The sequence below is a fragment of the Accipiter gentilis genome, chromosome Z (genome assembly GCF_929443795.1).
Source record: "Accipiter gentilis chromosome Z, bAccGen1.1, whole genome shotgun sequence".
Taxonomy (NCBI): Eukaryota; Metazoa; Chordata; class Aves; order Accipitriformes; family Accipitridae; genus Astur; species Astur gentilis.
Window position 1 is genome coordinate 15,092,331 of NC_064919.1, and position 18,593 is coordinate 15,110,923.

General features: G+C 34.8%; 1 protein-coding gene across 2 annotated transcripts in view; it reads left to right on the top strand.

The window, feature by feature from the left end:
* Positions 1–18,328, top strand: part of IFT74 (intraflagellar transport 74) — a 41,766-nt gene extending 23,438 nt beyond the window's left edge. For both annotated transcript variants that reach the window (XM_049794894.1, XM_049794893.1), the window contains exons 14-20: positions 2,481–2,534; positions 7,259–7,356; positions 8,345–8,471; positions 12,218–12,381; positions 13,051–13,176; positions 15,634–15,694; positions 17,488–18,328. In XM_049794894.1, coding sequence (XP_049650851.1) covers positions 2,481–2,534; positions 7,259–7,356; positions 8,345–8,471; positions 12,218–12,381; positions 13,051–13,176; positions 15,634–15,694; positions 17,488–17,603 — 746 coding nt within the window. In that variant the 3' untranslated portion in view covers positions 17,604–18,328. The remainder of the gene's footprint in view (positions 1–2,480; positions 2,535–7,258; positions 7,357–8,344; positions 8,472–12,217; positions 12,382–13,050; positions 13,177–15,633; positions 15,695–17,487) is intronic.
* Positions 18,329–18,593: the final 265 nt, after the last annotated feature.

The window sequence follows — 18,593 nt, forward strand, 5'->3', positions numbered from 1 at the left end:
TTGCTCTCTTCCCCCCCAACCAGTGGGAGAGAAAGTCTGGGAAAAAAAGATAAAGCTCATGGGTTGAGATAAGAACAGTTTAATAGAAAACAAAGTATGAAACTAATAATGATAATAACAGTAATAAAATTACAATAATAGTAATAAAAGGATTGGAATATACAAAGCAAGTGATGCACAATGCAATTGCTCACCACTCGCTGACTGATGCCCAGTTAATTCCTGAGCAGCGATACCCCCCCAGCCAACTCTGCCTAGTTTATATACTGGGATGATGAGGGAATACCCCTTTGGCCAGTTTGGGTCAGCTGCCCTGGCTGTGTCCCCTCCCAAATTCTTGTGTTCTTCCAGCCTTCTTGCTGGCTGGCCATGAGAGCTGAAAAATCCTTGACTGCATATAAACATTACTTAGCAACAACTGAAAACATCAGTGTGTTATCAACATTATTCCCATACTGAATCCAAAACATAACACTATACCAGCTACTAGGAAGACAATTAATTCTATCCCAGCTGAAACCAGTGACAATTTTTTAGTTAGGTTTACAGACACAATCATTCATTGCTGGACTGTATATCTTTCACTGTTTTAGAAAAAGACCTCTGTTGAAGAAGAGGGTTTAAAGCATGTGTAGAAGAAAGCACATACTCTCTGTCAACATATCAAGATCACTCAGGATATTCAGAATAAAGTCACCTTGTGGCATAATATATAGGGAGTTACACCTGTTGGTATAACATAGAGGGAATAAAGAAGCTATTCATAAGGAGTAGCTTTAAGACACAGAAATCTACACTCCCAACACTCTCTTTAGTGAATGGAGAGAAAATCCCTGAGGGGCATTCATACTTCTGCTCTAAATCAGCATCTTGGTGTGTCCTTGAGATTCCTGTCCTCATTCCCTCCCTGGTCAGCTTACTTCTGGCTCAGTATTTAAACTGTTTATTACAAAGCATTCCCAAAACTTCAGCTCCTAAAGTTTTTTTAGTTACATTTAAGGTAAAACAGCCACTAAAAGAAAAATGACAACTAAGGATTTTTTGAATGCTTCAGGATAAATATTTCAGGAATATTTTTTGAGCAAAATAAACTGACCATAAATAGAAATAACTGGTTTTAGTTTTCACTTAAGAAAATCTAAATCAGTAAAAAATTCACACACTTATTATATGTTCCATATATTAGCAGTTACTGTTATTACTAACAGATTAGTCAAAATCAACATTAACTCTTAATGGAATAGACTTGACACTTCATAAATTGCATGAAAGTCTAAGATACAGATTTAATAATGCCATATTTAAAAAAAAAATTATCTGTAAAGACATTTTAAAGGTTGTGGTCTTTATTTCAAGTTTTTTTTTTCTCTAAACACTTGGCAGATCATGTAGCTCTCTCTTTCATGGCTCACTGTAACTAAGAGTTTTTAAGAGTAGAACAGACTGAGTTATTAAGGATTGAAGACTTGCCTTGCAAAATGAAAGAGAGAATCCAGCAAGGTACAAAACCACAGCTGCAAGGAAGCTGAAGCAGAATCACAGTCCCTTAGGGGCCCACAGGTGTTCTTACTGTTTGGATATACTAGATAAAAAAGAAAGCATGGGGGTGTACAAGTAAAAAGACCTGGAGAAATTTGCTTGCTTAGTTATATCTATATCTATTTCATTCTTTTTCTTTGTATTCTTTAAAGTTACAAGGTTATGCTGAAAATTAATCAATGATGAAGACTCAAGCAACTAAAAATGTAGATGTCTGAAACTTAAAATTATTCTTAGGACCTGAACTGTCTCATCTTCTTGTGACAAATATATCAGGTCTCCCACTTTACTAGTACATTTTAATTGAGCTACTTATAGTCAGTAGTTGGTTTAAAGATGGAGTAAATTATGTATTGTATGTTATTCATTACTCCTAATACCACTATAAAGAATGTGTATGGAAATGTTCTTTTAAACTTAAGTGTAAAAAGCTTTCTGTGCATTTTAATTTCCAATACCATCGATTGTACACTTTCCCTTTTTATTTTCCTGAGATTGTCACATTGTTGCTTACAAGCTTTGTAACCTTATGAAAGTCCATTCTTATACATGCAAGTACCATTGAAATGGTAATGGTTAAACAGAGCTGCTGAAAGTTTTAACGTGGTGCCCAAATACACAAAAGCATCTGTTCTCTATTACTGAAATTCACCTGACTTCACCTGACTTCCTTTGTTCAAATGAAGTATTTGTCCCACTCTTATTTATCAAAAATTCTAACCTCTTAAAGGTTCTAAAAATTGCATTGAGGCTGATTTATTAAGCTAATTATCTTTTTTTTTAAATATCAAAGTGTGTATGAAATAGTCAGTTGAAGTGACTATATTAAATGAGATGGGATGGGTCCTGGAGTTTTTATTTTTAAAACTGACATTTTGCCTACCTAAAGGAATCTAGCACTGAAATAATATAAAGTTAAATCAATATTACATCTCTTGCAGGAGAGGAAAATTGGAAATACAAGGAGCTGAAGAAGAGGGAAGAAAGCATGGACAGTAAGTTGTCTAATAAACTTTAATTAGGCCTAATTCCACTAAAATACAGCTTTTCTTATATTGTTAACACTCAGTTAATTTAGAGCTGAAAATAAATGATGTCCTGATCTTTGCATAAAGTTTCTGTGATCTACCTCAGGACAGGATAATTGATATCTTAGGACTTATAGGACAGTCACAAATATTTGGAGCATCTTTCAAGGTTTTTCATCAAACATTAAAGGTCTTAGGAACACAACTTTATTTTATCAAAGCAAGGCTGAAATTAATTTTAAAATTAATTTAAATAAAAGATATATAAAACCAGCTGTTCAGGTTGATTAAAAGCAGAACTTCAAAATGGACAACCATAGACATCACGTAGTTCTTTAAAATTAAAGCTTCTCATATCTGTTTGTTCAAGATGAATGCTACTAAAGATTTCTTCCATATTAAAAGGTTCCGATGTTGTAGAGACCTCGACAGCAACTAACAGAGGATGAAAATGGAACTGTTTTTAAAATGTACGCTATTGCTAATATACTGTAGTAAGCAGCTTACAAAAAAAGTTGGTCTGTTACTCAGCCAAAGGGGAAAATGATCAATAAATATGCCATGAAGGCCAAAGTATATAATACCTTTTTGTAACAGTGTTCTGTAAAAATGTTCAGTATAACTTATGGCTAGCAGGATACTGAAAGAGAGGTCTCAGCTGACAATGAGGAAAGATGGTTAAGAATGTACTTAGAGAATTTTTGTGTTTTGAAATTACCTGATTTCCTGAGAAGCAGAAGGGCAAAAGCTTGCTTGATCTTGATGTTCAGTATGAATACAGACCGTGAAAGAAGGGCCTCATGATCCTTCTGACTTTTTGGGTTTTGCTTCTGTGCTTCATCAGAGGATATTGATGCAGTTCCAGAGCTGTTTGAGATTAACTGAGAGATTTGGGGGAACATTCAGGTGTCTTAAAAATGGGAAAAGAGGAAGTATGGTACATGTCTTGAAGAATACAAGCTGGGAAAGTACAGACCACTCAGGTTAGTATCAATTTCCAGAAAGTTTATAGGAAAAATAAGCAAGCAAACAAATTGTAAACATTATAGAAACAGGAATATGAATAACACTAGTATTGATTTGTCAAGAACAAAAAATAATTACCTTCTTTGACAGAAAAATATTGCAGAATAAGGGAGGAGCAGCAGATGATGTGTACTTTGACTTCAGTACATCTGCTGCTGCTGTCTCATGGTGTTCTTAGAAGCAAGCTAGGGAAATATTGTCCATTATTAACCTATACTGTGCATTTGATTAAAAAATTATTAATTATGACAAATTCATTGCCAAGATGAAAGGATGTATTGAGTAGAGTTTTGCAGTGTGCTGGATGTTCAGGTTAGCCAATATTTTTATGAATCAGTTGGATGACAGGAGAGAGAGTAAATACATAGTTCACAGAAAATGCTATGTTGGAAAAGCTGAAATCATGTTGGAGGACAGGGTCAGAATTTAAAATATGTACAGCAGATTATAAATGAAGTGCAAAAAGTTCAAAAGGGATTAATTCTAAGTTTGTACACTTGGGCAGACCAATCAACAGCAAAAATGCAGAACAGGGAGCAGTTCATTATGCACAGCTCTGTGGTATGGATCAGAGTTACAGTGAAAGACAAAGTGAATATAGCTCAGTAGTATCACACTAATGTCAAAGAGAAAATACCACAGCAGTAGGTATATATATAGGAGTGTGATTTGCCAGACACATGAAGTAATCTTCTTCCCTGAGCATTGAGGAAGGCTTCAGTTGGAGTATTGTCTCTAGTTCTGTGCATAAAGAAAGAGGTTGGCAGTCCTGAGGAGACACTGGTGAGGGATGTGGAAAGCATGACCCGCAAGGAAATATTAAAGCACAAGTCTTTTATTTTAGAGAACTTATAACAGTTGCCAAGTGTGTAGAAAGGCTGTTTCAAATAGTAAGTGAATTATCTATATCTCTGTAGGAACATGGAGGATAGAAAAGGTGTAATACACCAATAGTTGCAGAAAGATTTCAGGCTGGACATTAGAAAAAAAATCCTAATTTTAATACTCACCGAGCATTGGAATAGATTGCGCAGGAGGATTGTAGAGTATCTGTCATGAGCTGTGTGTAAGAAGAGTATAGGCAAACATCTGAATTGCTGACATACAGTTGTTTTTGTCCTGGATCAAGTGAATTAATTAGATGACCTCTTGCAGTCTCTTCCTTTCAATTTTTTATGAATCCGTGAAACACATAGCACTCACATGGAACAAGGTCAATCAGACAGATGTGATGAAAAGGGGATTTGCTTGCAGAAAGACAATGAAATGAGATGTAAATACAGATCTTGCCTAATGTTTCTAAATAAATTTAAAGAAGGTTTGGAAAAAAACCACCTAAAAACATACGGAATGCCAAAGGGGAAGAATACTAGTAAAATCATATAGGTACAATTCTTGGGTCCTAATTCCACTGTATTGGGCTCAGTTTTATACAATTATGAACGTGTGAGAATGCTTTTCTTTCATGAAGGTGCTTTCATTTCACTTCTCTGCCTTCCCTACATACATGCTTTGGAAGATTCAATATCCTCATTGCCTACAGCTTTCTTGGAAGCAAATAAATAGGTTTATCAAGATACTGCAATCAACTTGTTTAAGACCTCTGGCTAACATGCATCAAAGTCCATGGCATCATCTGTTATGTTGAAAAGAAGTGGCTCAGATGCTCACAAGAGACAGATTTTAATGAAGCTTTTGCTTACCACTACAGCACTAAACAGTTAATGTGATTGAAAGTTTTGTGTTAGGTTATCTGAGTGATTCTTTTTGTAAAAATTACCCACCTAGTTTTTTAAACACAAGAGAAAACAACAGCGCAGATGTTTCAAACACAAAACATTATGTGAGAATTTCAATACTATTACTTTCCTTACTGCCTTTCTGTTAGTTTTGTTGTGCTCAGATATTTTCTTAGTGGAGAAAATTCCTGTCTGTATTTCACAGCAACAGATGGTATGAAATACCCAGTGAGTGCCCTTTGAGGAAAGAGCTCTTTCTGGAGTTGTTGTTGTTGCTCCTCCTATTAAAATATAATTGTGATATTTTAAAATAAAACAAGACAAGTTTATTCTGAAGGAAAAGAACATCACAGAGAGAAAATAAAACTTCGCTTTCTAAGGATAGCTTAATCTGCAGCCTGGGTACTGGAGAAAAACAGGCCTGGTAATGGTCTTATTCAGCACTTAGGACTTGACTAGCTTTTTCGAGTGCAGGTTGTTTAAGCTTGGTTTTAACTATGTTTCTGGTTACTAGTTCACAGCAGTGTTGGCAAAAGGTAAACCGTCTTACATTCTTGCCAAATACTGTACTCTACAGTTACTAGTCAGCATCGGGTGGATGGAAACTTTATTTCAACTTTTTGAGCCAACTGAATCTGCATCAGAACTGGTCATTATTTTTAGCAATTAGCTGTGCACATTACAAATGTGTTGTCTAATGCCATTCACTGACCTCTAAGAATTCCAAGCGTCTTTCATCCTGATATCTCTGTCTCAGAGGTAGTCTTTGTAGTATCTTAGTATTGTCCCCTGGCTCCAATAATGCACATTTTCCACTCTAAAAGTTTTAGAAGCTGTACTCTGTAAAGCATCTCTGTTAACTCTCATGGACAGCATTGCAGATCATGTCAGATATTGCAATAGTTTTGTTATCCATAAATATTTTATTAGTAAATAATTTTAAAATTAGGTATTAAAAAAAAAAAATGCTCTGGAATCCACAATTCTCTAATCATTCTTCATCCCTTCAGGATTTGTCAGTATTTCCATTAAGTAGTTCCTCCCGTCTTCTTTCTCGCTTCCCAAATAATCCATCTTGAATTTACTATTACATAATCCTTCTTGCTCAAACAAGCACTTCTCTGCTTTTTCATCCAGCTAGAAAGTTTGCAAACTCAGTTTCCTGAGTGCTCCTGTGTATGTAAGCCATGTTTCAGGAGGAGACCCAGCAGGAGAGGAATAATCATAACTTGTAGCCCTGGGTGGCTCTTGGTGGACTTCTGGCTTTCATGTGATGCGTCCAGCACCTTTTTTTCAGTATGTCTGTCACCAGAAATACAATGTAGTAAGCCTATTACTACTACTACCACCATTACAAATGTCTTGTCAGATTTAATTGAATACTTATTGGAATGAACATAAATTGGAGGTGTAGCAAAGGGACATCATACAGAAAGAAAGAGATGATACCAGATGAATAGTGGTCTCAGGTCCTTAGCAGTGTTTGGCATTTAGCCCAGGCCACTAGAGATAGCAAAGTCACATGTTTCCTTTATTTAGTAGCCCATTTTGATAGCTTTCAGAAAAATGAAGACCATCAGGTGCTGGGACAAGAATTCAGAAAGGTGTCAGAAATGATGGTGATGAAACTCCTTTCCGATTGGGTGGCAACCCTCATCTAAACAGTATCCAGAAGGTGGTGACCTCATGTCATTAATCAGTCAAATACATGTCTGGAAGAATTGTCCTTTTTTTCATTCCAACCCTTAAATTGACAAGTTTCAAGGACTCTACCACCTGTCTCTTAAATAAACTATTAATCATAAAGAACCCATCTGAAATTGTACAGCTTACCAATTTAATACAAAGTTTTGACTGGAAATTACAAGAGCTTGTGCTGTACCCATGCAAATAGAAGTCATCTTTATTATGTTTTTTGATCTCTAGGTTTTCTTGAGACTTTTGAAGAGGTGAAGAATCAAGAATTGGAACGAAAGGCCCAAATAGAAGCCAACATTGTTGCACTCCTGGAGCACTCAAGCAGGGTAAGTGCATTTACCTCCTCCTGTGGCAAGCTAGGAATTTAGAAGCACTGAACAGGAGAATGAATGGATAAAGAAGGATGCTGGCTTTTATATATTATCCAGTCAGTATCTGCATAACAATCTCTTAAGAGGGTTAAACATTAAGCCATGTACAGCTGTAGTTTAAAAAAAATAAGCAAATTTGTTTGATTTCTCTTTATTTCTGGGAAAGAGTTTTGAATATTAGATAATACTTGTGACCAGAATAAAAGAAATGTTTGCGTAATTGCTGTAACTCATGATCACTGCTATAATGAACATTATTCCATTCATGATAAACATTGCAGAATACTGCAGATAAAACTACTGCAATATTTTGTTTACCTAAAGTCTGCAAATCTCAGTTCATAGGTATTCTGTCACTACTGTTAAGTAACTGACAATATTCCAGTTGTCTCTCTGATCTACTAAAATTATGTCTGTAATACCCTGCTGTGTAATATTTAAAGTAAACACTTTAGAAATTGTTCCCATTTGCAGTCCACCATTTTTTTGGCACTTTAAAAACATTTTTTCTTTTAACAGATTTGGTTCCTATGGATTTTTTTATCTTGTAGAAATCTTTCAGCTGAATAATACTTTGATTATATCATCACTTTAATTGTCTTCAAATTTTTTCAGTATGGTATACCTACCATAGGGTATTTTTTAGGCAATGACACATACTTTAGAAAAGATCGATATGGCAACACAGTTTATACTTGTTGCATTTTTGTTTCATCTTCACTGGCCTGTCAGTACATCTTTTATCAAAAGTTGGCAGAATGAAAATCATTCACATTTAAAACACTTCAGACTACTTCCAGTATTTACAGTCTTTGTAGTAGAAAAGCCAAATAATAGACAATGTACTAGGACAGGAGAGTTTTTTACTTGTCCAGTTAACCATTTTTTGTTTCAAAGATACAGCGTGTTCTCATTATTGTTATATATATTCTGTCACACACAGAATGTGAATCATATGAAACAAATTTCATCTGTTACCAATCAAGAGCTGAAGATTATGCAGGAAGACCTCACTTTCAAATCAAATGAAATGCAGAAATCACAGAGCACTGCTAAGAATCTGATTACAGGTGAGATCAGCAATGAATTTTTCAAATTCATTCCTTATAAAAATTAAAATTACCTGGGTTGTTACACTAATAACAAGTATAAGATCAGTGATCTCCAAATATAGAAACACAGTGGCAAGTTGAATAATGGAAACTCTTGTGGGTAACAAGTTATTTATATTCCTCAGGAGTATTTCACTTACTATCAGTAAATGATCTGCTTCCTTGCACAGATACACGTTAAACAGATGTATTTTAATACAGGCATACAAAGTTGTTTGAGGTAGAAGTTTGACTTTACTAATATTCACCTCAAAATAAATGTTTTTCGCAATCTTAAAATAGTGTTTAATAAATTGAATTAGAGACTTCCACAGTTATCTAAATATTATGTATTATTTGTAAATGTAGTTCTTAGTATCACTTACTTATGGTTTGTGCTTTTCTTAAAGGGGTACGTACCATGGGACAATAATGGGCAACAACAGTGAATAGCTCTCAAATTCTCAGGCTTTGATTCTGCAAAGTGAATATTCATTTTGACTTAATTTTGGAAATACTCAAATACTTAAAATTAAGTGTAAGAATCTGCAGGATCTTGCTTGTAATTTCAAAAAGCAGACAGTATTTTTCTTTCATTTCCATAACAAGTATCTGTTTAGTTCTTTATTCGCACTGTTTATAGTAGAATTGTTCTCGTAATTCTAAGCCTTTGCCAATATCATTATTGGTTCAGCAAGTCTTTCCCTGTTTGTTTGGCTGAAAGGAAGGAGCAGGAATTAAGAACTATAAATCATTTTGTTAGAAAGCTATTACGTGCTGTACTTGGTAGTAATTTTCAAAATAGGAGCTTGTGTTGTAACTTCAAAGTAGTTATGTGCAAATAAGAAGTTGTTATGCACAAAATATTACAGAAATTGATTGTTCTGTTGTGTGTTTGAACATTTAGTCTTTGCTTGTCTGCAAATACTCATTTTGCAGTTCTAGCAAAGTTTAAAAAGCTGTGCCATACATTACAAGTTCAAATACAACTTTTTGTTCTTTCGTGTAAGCATCAATTCTTACTACTCTACAATATAAGGATGTTCTGGATGCACATAGCACTACAGAGACATTATTGAGTGTTGTATTACATTCTTTGCAATGGGAGAGAAGGAAGTTACAGTACACAATTTACAGCAGATCATTTAAATAATTCATAAGTAAACTTCTGAAAGCAAGGAGTCACAGATACTGTAATAAAAAACTTAAGATTCTTTCAAAAATACAGTGAATGGTCAGTTTGCACAGTTGAAGTTCTTATCTTCAGGATTTTTTTGTTGTGATTATAACAAAGATATAAAAAGTCCACCAGCAAAACCCTTTAAAAAAAAAAGGGGGGGGGGGGGGGAGAGGAAAAAAAGGAAAGGAAACCATGAAGAGTAAACAAAAGTGCTGATGGCATAGTTTCCCAAAAACATTTCCCTGGGTCACTGTAGTTTGGTCTGAGAGTTTGCTCCTGTGTACACACTGCCTGCTAGACGCTGCAACTTCATGGCGTATCAGAAGGAACTGGGCTGCATCCTCTTCCTGTCTCTTCACCTAGAGAAGTTTTGAGGTTTTTCAGTTTTGAGTTTTTTTCATTGAGGCTGTTGCTGGATAAGGATAAAATTCACCCATTCCAGTTTCTTCCCTTTTCTCCAGAAAGTATTAATTGATAGGATTAGCCCATTGCTTTCTCACCATAGTTTTTATCAGTATATAGATAGAACAGCCTAAGAATCGTTTCTGGCTTTATGGCATTTATGTTGTTATTACTCTTTACATGTAAAATAAATCCCAATTAGTCAACTATGTATCATTTTAAAATAACAAAATACAAATATTAGAACAACAAGATAAAAAGTGAAGATGCCATGATTAGGCCTAAACAAATCTTTAAGAAAATCTAAGGTTGTTTGCTGCTATTTCTCTCCAATTTGAATTATTTTTATTTTATAATTCAATTTTTTACTGGTTTTAGTGTTAAAGCCCTGATTTATTGAGGTCCTTAAGCATTTGTCTGTCTTTAAGCCACAGTGCTGTAGGAACACAAGAGGTACAGCTGTGGTCTATTCAGTGGTGTTTTAGGATCTGACATTGACCAACACCAGGAACTTCAAAGTGAAACTATGAGCAGTTATGAAATATCCTGGGCACAGTGAAAGTGTCTTCTTAAGCCATTTAGGGTAGAAGGCAGCATAACATTGAATCACAGACATCCAATGCAGTTCCAAACCTTTTATTTTTAAACCCTTCTTTTTGCCAATATGGAAATTCTTTTGTATTTATATAAATGCTCTTTGCACATACAGGATCCTTTCAATCTTAACTTACAGCAGTGTGTTCCTCAGGATAACTGCATATTGTACACAAAAATCTTATCTTGTCTTTTTTTTATTTTGAGGTTCCTAAAGAAATCACCAAAGGACTCTGTAATAAGACAGAAACGTTGATTAAACCCAGTATTTCACTCTAAAAAATAAGTATATGGCATAAATATACAAGAGGAGAGATGAGTACCAAAGTCTTGCTATGACAGGGTTTTGATCAGGTGAGATTTCCCCAAATAATTCCACTAAGGAAACCATACCCACAGTTTTTGGAAAGGTGAACTCTCCTTCTGTCACATGTGCACATCCACTCCCTTCTGCCATAAAGATCTATACTGCCTTGGTTAAGATTGAGGGAAAATTTCCTACCTGTTTTCCAGGTGTTCAGCACAAATCTGAGTGTGTGAGCAAAATATACGGTCTATGCTGAGAGAAGTTTCTTTGTGCTGTCTCATCCTGCCCAGTAGCCCACTTTGCCTGATATTTTAGAATGTAGAAAAAAAACCTGCATTATTTGTATCATTCTTCTGAGTTAGACAAAGCTCTGAAACATAAGATTATCTAGCCATGTGTTAAAATGTTCAGGAACATGAAGAAAATACAATAACAAGGCTGCAGGTCAGAAAACTACCCAAAACAAGGCTAGCTACATCTAGTGCTTCCACACTCAGGGTGGATGACTTATTCCCAAAACTGGATCAAAGTATATTTTTTATTTTGTGTATCTTTTGAACAGTTTCAGTCTTTACATCTCTCTTCATATAAGAATCCATCCATACTTCTAACTCCTTTAATTACCTGTATCTTTGTTGTTTCTTTTTAATGGATTTTTACAAGGAAATGCTGTATATTGTACCACATGCTCATTTTGTCAGCTATGACAGTTCTTATTCTGTGGAGATAACAGAAGTGTTTTCCTGTACAGAGTGAATGTTTAAAGCAAATTTGGCTATTTACTCTCATAAAACTAAGTCTTATCATATACAAGCAGCATAAATAAAAATAACATAATGCTAAAAAAATTAACAAAAATAATTTTTTAAAATTGTCTGCATTATTGCAGTCAGCTCTTTGTAAGGTATCACCACTGCTTTAAGACCTGAAATTGACTGATGCTATAAACAACTTTAACTATAGAAATACCACACTGTGAGGTAGAAAATCACCATGTTTTCATTACTCTTCACTTTCGGAGTATAATACAGTAATAGTAATATAGGAGTCTGACTTACAGGGTGATTGTGAAAATCAATTTTTTTCTTTCATTCACATTAACATTCCCATGAATATCAGAATCAGAAAGATACGCAGAAGCTGTTTGTATTGCTTAAGTATAGCATAAACGTTGATATACTGGGCAATGTATTATGAAATAAAAAGTACTGTCAATTAGAGATTGTGTTTCTGGTGATCTAGAGAGTCAAAAACTGCAGATGGACTTACAGAAGATGGAACTCTTGGAGGGCAAGATGGTTGATGAACTGGCTTCTCTTAAAGACAAAATTGAACAAACAAAAACGGAGCTGGAGGTCTACAATAATTTGCCAGCTCTGAAAGCATCAGGAGAAGAGAAGAAAAAGGTAATGAAAGGAATGAAACCTTGGATTATACAGAATTTGTGTGGTTTTGAGCACCTAGTGGAGGGGAATCCTGGTCCAAGACTGGGGATCCTGACTGATAGCTGAAAACTGGGCTTGCACACCAGTGCAAATGAATCCAAATGCTTCTCTGCTTATACATGTGACTAAATAACTGGGTACAGCAGGCTGTCAGCTGGATGCCTTTTGATATCTTCCTTCCACAAAATTTCCCATTTATTTTAGTGATTCATCTGAACCTTTCTGCTGTAACTTATGACTACCCATAAGTTTGCACTTAGGAAACTAACCACAGAACCCAAACAAAAAAGAAAAAACTATCCTGCATGTATTTGCTCTAAGACAAACTCCATCTAGAGCATTTCCCATTTCACATGTGATAAATTTCCTACAAATTCTTAACATCAGCATCCCCACTTGTGCTGATATAATATGGTCTAAGCTTACAACTTGGTTGTAAGCGTTGATTATTATCTTTGGGATAGAGCATGCATTGCTAGAGAAAAGCCTTATGAGTTCTCTATGTATATGATATTGTTCTGAAAGGAAGAAAAAGTAGCATCTTGAAAGCTGAATTAAAATAATTTGTCTGTAGCCCACAGCAAATGAACTCATCCATTAAACGGTTTGTGTTGGGTTTTTTCCACCTAGAGACTCCAGGATGACAAAGAAAAATTAACAAAACGTAGCCATGCTTTCAAGAAAATAATGGAATACTTGAACACAGAGTATGAGACACTAAAGAGAGAGCTGCAAGAGAATGAGACACATTCTCAGGTATAGCTCAAGCTATATATTATCTCTTCAGTTGTTTCTATCACAGTTTCGGTTTTCTCATACACATGAAACATTGTATGAATGGAATCAGTTTTTTCGTTCTCAGGGAGTTTTCAAAATTATGTGTTGTAATTGTATAGCCATATTTTCTGTTTTCAAACAAAGTTAATATTGTGCCAATAAATTTCTTGTAAGCTTTGTATTTCAGAGTTACTAGGCAGAGGTCTTTCTGAGCTTAAAAATTGTATGAATACTTTGTTTAAGTGTTTGTATTAATCTTGCTCAGAACTCTCCCCCTTTTGCCCTTCCTTTGCTTGAGGAGTTTTGAGGACTGACTTAGAAAGAAACAACAGGAAGAAAAAGTCACTACTAATTAGATAAGATGACTTTTGCTTTTAAAGTTATGGTGGTAATTTTTTTTTCTTGCAACCTGTACTATTAATTTCATCTCCTTTTTCCAATCCTTCTGCTCCTTGCAGACCACTGAAGTTTTAGGGTTTGTTCAGACTTCTTTAAACCCAAGGAACTTTGGTATATGAATATATTTACATTTACATTTCAAAAGTGAATCAGGAAAGATGTTTATAAGCTCTTGAACAGCTTTGATTCTTCCATTATAAACACCCATAAATTGATGTCATTTTGGCAACAGAACTGGCATATAGGTTTGAATGTACAGAAGGAAAGAGGATAACCTCAAAATAAGACAAAAAATGGAAATTTTTTTTTTTTTTTTATTTCACCGATTTTTATTGTTCCAGGTTGTGGAGATCTTTGTCCTTTAGAACTGTTACTTTTTTCTAATTCAATTAAAAGCTGAAGGTGATATTTGTACAAGTTTGAGTTAACTTTCTTCTGGAGTGAACTGTATGGAGCAGATGAGAGGGTGTAGCTCTAAATGAGAAGGTATACGTATACATTCATAGCATATGATTATTATGGACTAACTCTAGGGTGATGATATAAATCCCCAAAGCTCCATGCCAGAGTCTGCAAGACTTCAGATATTGTATATTTTTTATGCCAAGATCAGATTCTTATTCCTAGAGATTATGTAAATCAGAAATTGATACCCAGCCAGTGTTAAGATACTTGTATAATGATGTTAAAAAGTTTATATAAAATAGTAGTTGTACAGCATTTCTTCAGTTCATTAAGCTGTGGCAGTTCTACTTCAATGTGTGTGAGAAGCATTTGTTTCTTTGCTTTTTATGTCACGAGTGTAAATGTCATGAGGGTAAATAAAGGTATATCTTAAAAAAACTGATTAGTTGACACACATCAAAGCATTTTGAAGTACAAATAACATTTACACATCTTGAAGGTTTGGCGATTTTGCAAGCAGTCAACTGTATGAGTTGTGGCGTTCACAGGAGTATGAGTTCAAGGAGTTGCTATAAAAATACACCGAATAGTTCCTTAGATATATATCAGACAGTGTTTTAAACCTAGGCTCCTTTACCAGCTGTATTGCATGTAGCAACATTTACAAAGGGGCAATAAAAATTATAATTGGTCAAAATATCGTATCTTGGAAATAAATGACTACCATGTTTGCTGTGAACCAGTACACTGGGTAACTGATTCTTCACTGTAAGATTTATTTTGAGTAATATGGCAACTATTTTCATATCTCCTAGCTTAAGAATAAGCTTTTAAGTAAAATGGTGCGATATTTTCCAAATTTATTACCTTCGTTTTCACTGAAAGTTTAGTCTCAGAATGATTTTCAGGTTTTGCATTTAAAAATAACATCTGCATATCTTGAAATGCAGAACCTTGAACAGTAGCATCAGAAAAACAAATATAAAATTCTATTGTAAGGAAGCAGCCATCAATATAATGTCCACATTAGTTTCCTGTTGATGCTGAAAGTATTGAAGAAGTGCCAGCACTTAACCCACACTCCTACAATCTTCTTGCTGCAGCTCTGTTCTTATCACAGCTTCTGGCATCAGACAGGAAACTTAACTATGGAAGTAAGGAAGTTTCTTCTGTATAGCTCAAAGTCCAAGACAGCGTCAGGAAATATTGTATCTTTGGTGATTTTAGATCTTACTGATTTTGAGAAGAGATCATTTAAAATGATATGAAGTATAATGAGAATTAGTATATCCCTGCAGTGTTCACCTTTTTACTTCTGACTTGCTTACACCTTTCCCTATATGACAAGTCTCAAATTCTCATCTGATTTGTTCCATCTATCATTGCAGCTGCATGCAGTGCTTTTATATAAACAGGTGTATGAAGCACTTAATTATATATAGGTTAACCATTGGCAGCTTTCGAAAATCATTTTGCCATTGTTTCTCATTTCTGTGGGTTTTTGTGAAGTAACTTTGATCTTACCAGGTGATAAAGTACAAGATACTGATACAACAGTTTGGGGAGATTCTTTGTATTAAGTATGTGTGTAATAATTATTGTTTTCACTTTTGGCTCTTTTTGTGTTTTCAGCTTACAAATTTGGAGAGGAAGTGGCAGCACCATGAGCAAAATAACTTTATGATGAAGGAATGTATCCTTTTCTTTAAGAAATACAGTAAAATTCATGCACTGTATTAATTGAGGAAGAAGTCTGTTTCCTCCAGCAGAATAAGACAGGACAGAATGGGAAGCAGGAGACAGGGGAGGAGGGGAAAGGCAATGCTTTGCAAATGTCTGGTTAGCTGATAGATATTATATATAGCAAAACTTGCATGTGTTGTCTGAAACAATTTTACAGGGTCCTAAAGCATGAGATATGTCTTGCAGTCTGGAGTTTTTCCTGTTGGGTAGTTTTGCCATTAGGTTTCATAGGAAGATCATCTTCACATCTTTCCAGTCTTATCTGAAATTATCCAGCAAGTGTAGCATTGTTTGAAAATCTGTACAGCGTGGTGACTTTGCATGGTATTTTGCAGTTTTAAAACACCATAAATATCAATGATGAAAAAGTAAACAACAAATTGTATGCATTGAATGTCTGTCTTATCAAATAAAAGAGGAACTGCATATTAGAGGGAAAAAAAATAGATAAATATGGTAAGATATGACAATGAGATGCTTTAGCCGCAAAATGGGCGGGGATGGGGGAACTGCATTGTAGCTGTCTCAATATGTGATGCTAATTAAAGAGTTACATTCCACTAATCATATAAGACCTTCCAAAACATCAGCAAAATCTTTTTTGCTTCAAGTGACTTTCATAAGATAGTTTTTGAAATTAGCAAAAGTACTGAAGTTTTTTTTAATTAGAATTGATGATTCTTCTTATCTTGTACTGTTCTCCATAGTTACTGTAGAGATCTGAGTAGGGCACAGTTGCACTTTTATTTTATATTCTAGGGACATTGATTTCACTGCAATAAATTCTCTTCTTTAAAATTATTTAGGAAACAAAACATCTGAAATATCAAAGATGCATAGAATCACCATTATATAGTTATAGTACTAATGTAATTGGTAAAAGTAACAGCAAAACTAGACTGTATCATCCAGTGCTGTGTGTTGGACAGTGGACATCGCTACATGTCTCAGAAGATGGGACAAGAATGTATTTCAGGCAAATCTGTAATAGCCTAGCCATCGGGGGCGGGGAGGAGGGGTGGAGAAAAAGGGAACTGCATATAGCGTTATCTTTTTCGTATATCAAATATCCCGTTTCTTGTATCTGATAAGTGCTCTAATTCTTGGAAAAATCTGAAAAAAAGTCTTGGTCAGTGTAATATAATTGGAGCCACCTCCTCTATGAAGAAGGCTCTACAGGAATATTTTATTAAGGCAAGAATCTTAGATTCTATTTTTTCTAACAGGAAAAACTCTAAAACAAACCAAGAGAAAAAGTTGATCAGGATATTGAAAGCATCTCCTAACTTGCTACAACGTATTACCTATCCAAGTGCAGGCCCTTATTCAGAGTTTTATGTCTACTTGGGCTAGTGGAAAGAAAGGCCCTGCTGTCTTGGGCTGGGACTTTTGTAGCCAGGGTTCCAAAGTGCCAAACTGTATGGCTGTAAATAGCTGAGTGCTTTGAATTGGTTTTGTTTGCGATGTAACAATGGGCAGCATCTTCCACAAGGGACCTATTGCCTGTATATATGAAAACAAAACTGACTCAGGTATGTAATCTCTTTTTTTTGACCATGCTTGGCATGAGATGGTAGCTAGTAAATTGGTGTAAATCTCTTAGAACCAATTTGAGTTTTTTCCATTATTTGCAAGCCTTGACAGTTTTCACAGAAGGAAACTTACTGTATTATGGTTCCCTTATGATCTCTAATTATGCTAATATTTATACTGGCAGTTTGTTTCCTTAATTCTTTTAATCAGTCATAGCAACAAAAAGTCAGGAGAGTGACTACCAGCCAATAATGAAGAACGTGAGAAAGCTGGTCACAGAATACAACAAAGCTCTCATAGAAGCTTTACAGAACACCAAGAACTGAACGCAGGCACTTCCTTCCTGCCCCAATGGACCAACAATGAGAGATGTGCACAGGCAGCATGGAAAGCTGAACTACTGAGCTCATTCGCTCACCACTTCAGCAAGAGATATTCTTAAAAGTATTTCTCCAGGTCTTCAGAAGTCATGGGTTTTAATAGTATGCCTCCTTTTGCAACATTTAAAAATTTTAGAAATAAATTTCTGAATTTTAGAAACTTGTAGAAATAAAAAGGAAATACTGCACAATGAGTGTAAAATCATCAGAACATTTTACTGAGGCCCATTGCATCTCAAATGTGAAACTTCAGTCTGCTTTACACAATGAATCTCTTAATTGACTTGTAGTCCTATCCCTGCCAAACAGAACAGGAGTTTTGCCTGAATAAGGACTGTCTGACAGGCATTATCTTAAATGAAGTGCATAATAAGAGAGATGGTAGTATCAGCATACCATTCCTATTTAAATAGCAATTTATAACAAGTATCCTTTTAAATCCGAATTGCATCATAGTATAAAGTCTTATAATAAAAGCAAGTGTACTTTGGATCTGTCAGCAAATTTTCATTTCCCAGTGGAGAACTGATAAACTTCCTTATTTTCTATATTTTTAATGTAATTACAAGGAAAGAACTGTGATAAAAAATTGGTGAAACATAGCTAATACTGACTTTGTGCAGAGCATTTTACTTGTGTAGTATTCACCAATAAAGGAAATAACAGGGAAATTTTTTTGTATTTTCTGCAATGTATTTTTTTCCTCAGATTTCAAGCTGCAGTGTCATATGCAACCTCTACTTCAACAAAAATATATAGAAAGAGATTCAACAGAGAACAAAAACAGGACTGGTACAGAAATAACAATGTGCTTTATGATACAAAAATTTCAGAAAACGTTTACATAAAACAAAAGTTCCGTGTATATTTTCCCCTCACATTCTACAGGTAATGTAATTATAAACAACCTATTGATAATTTCCTCCACCTGGTATG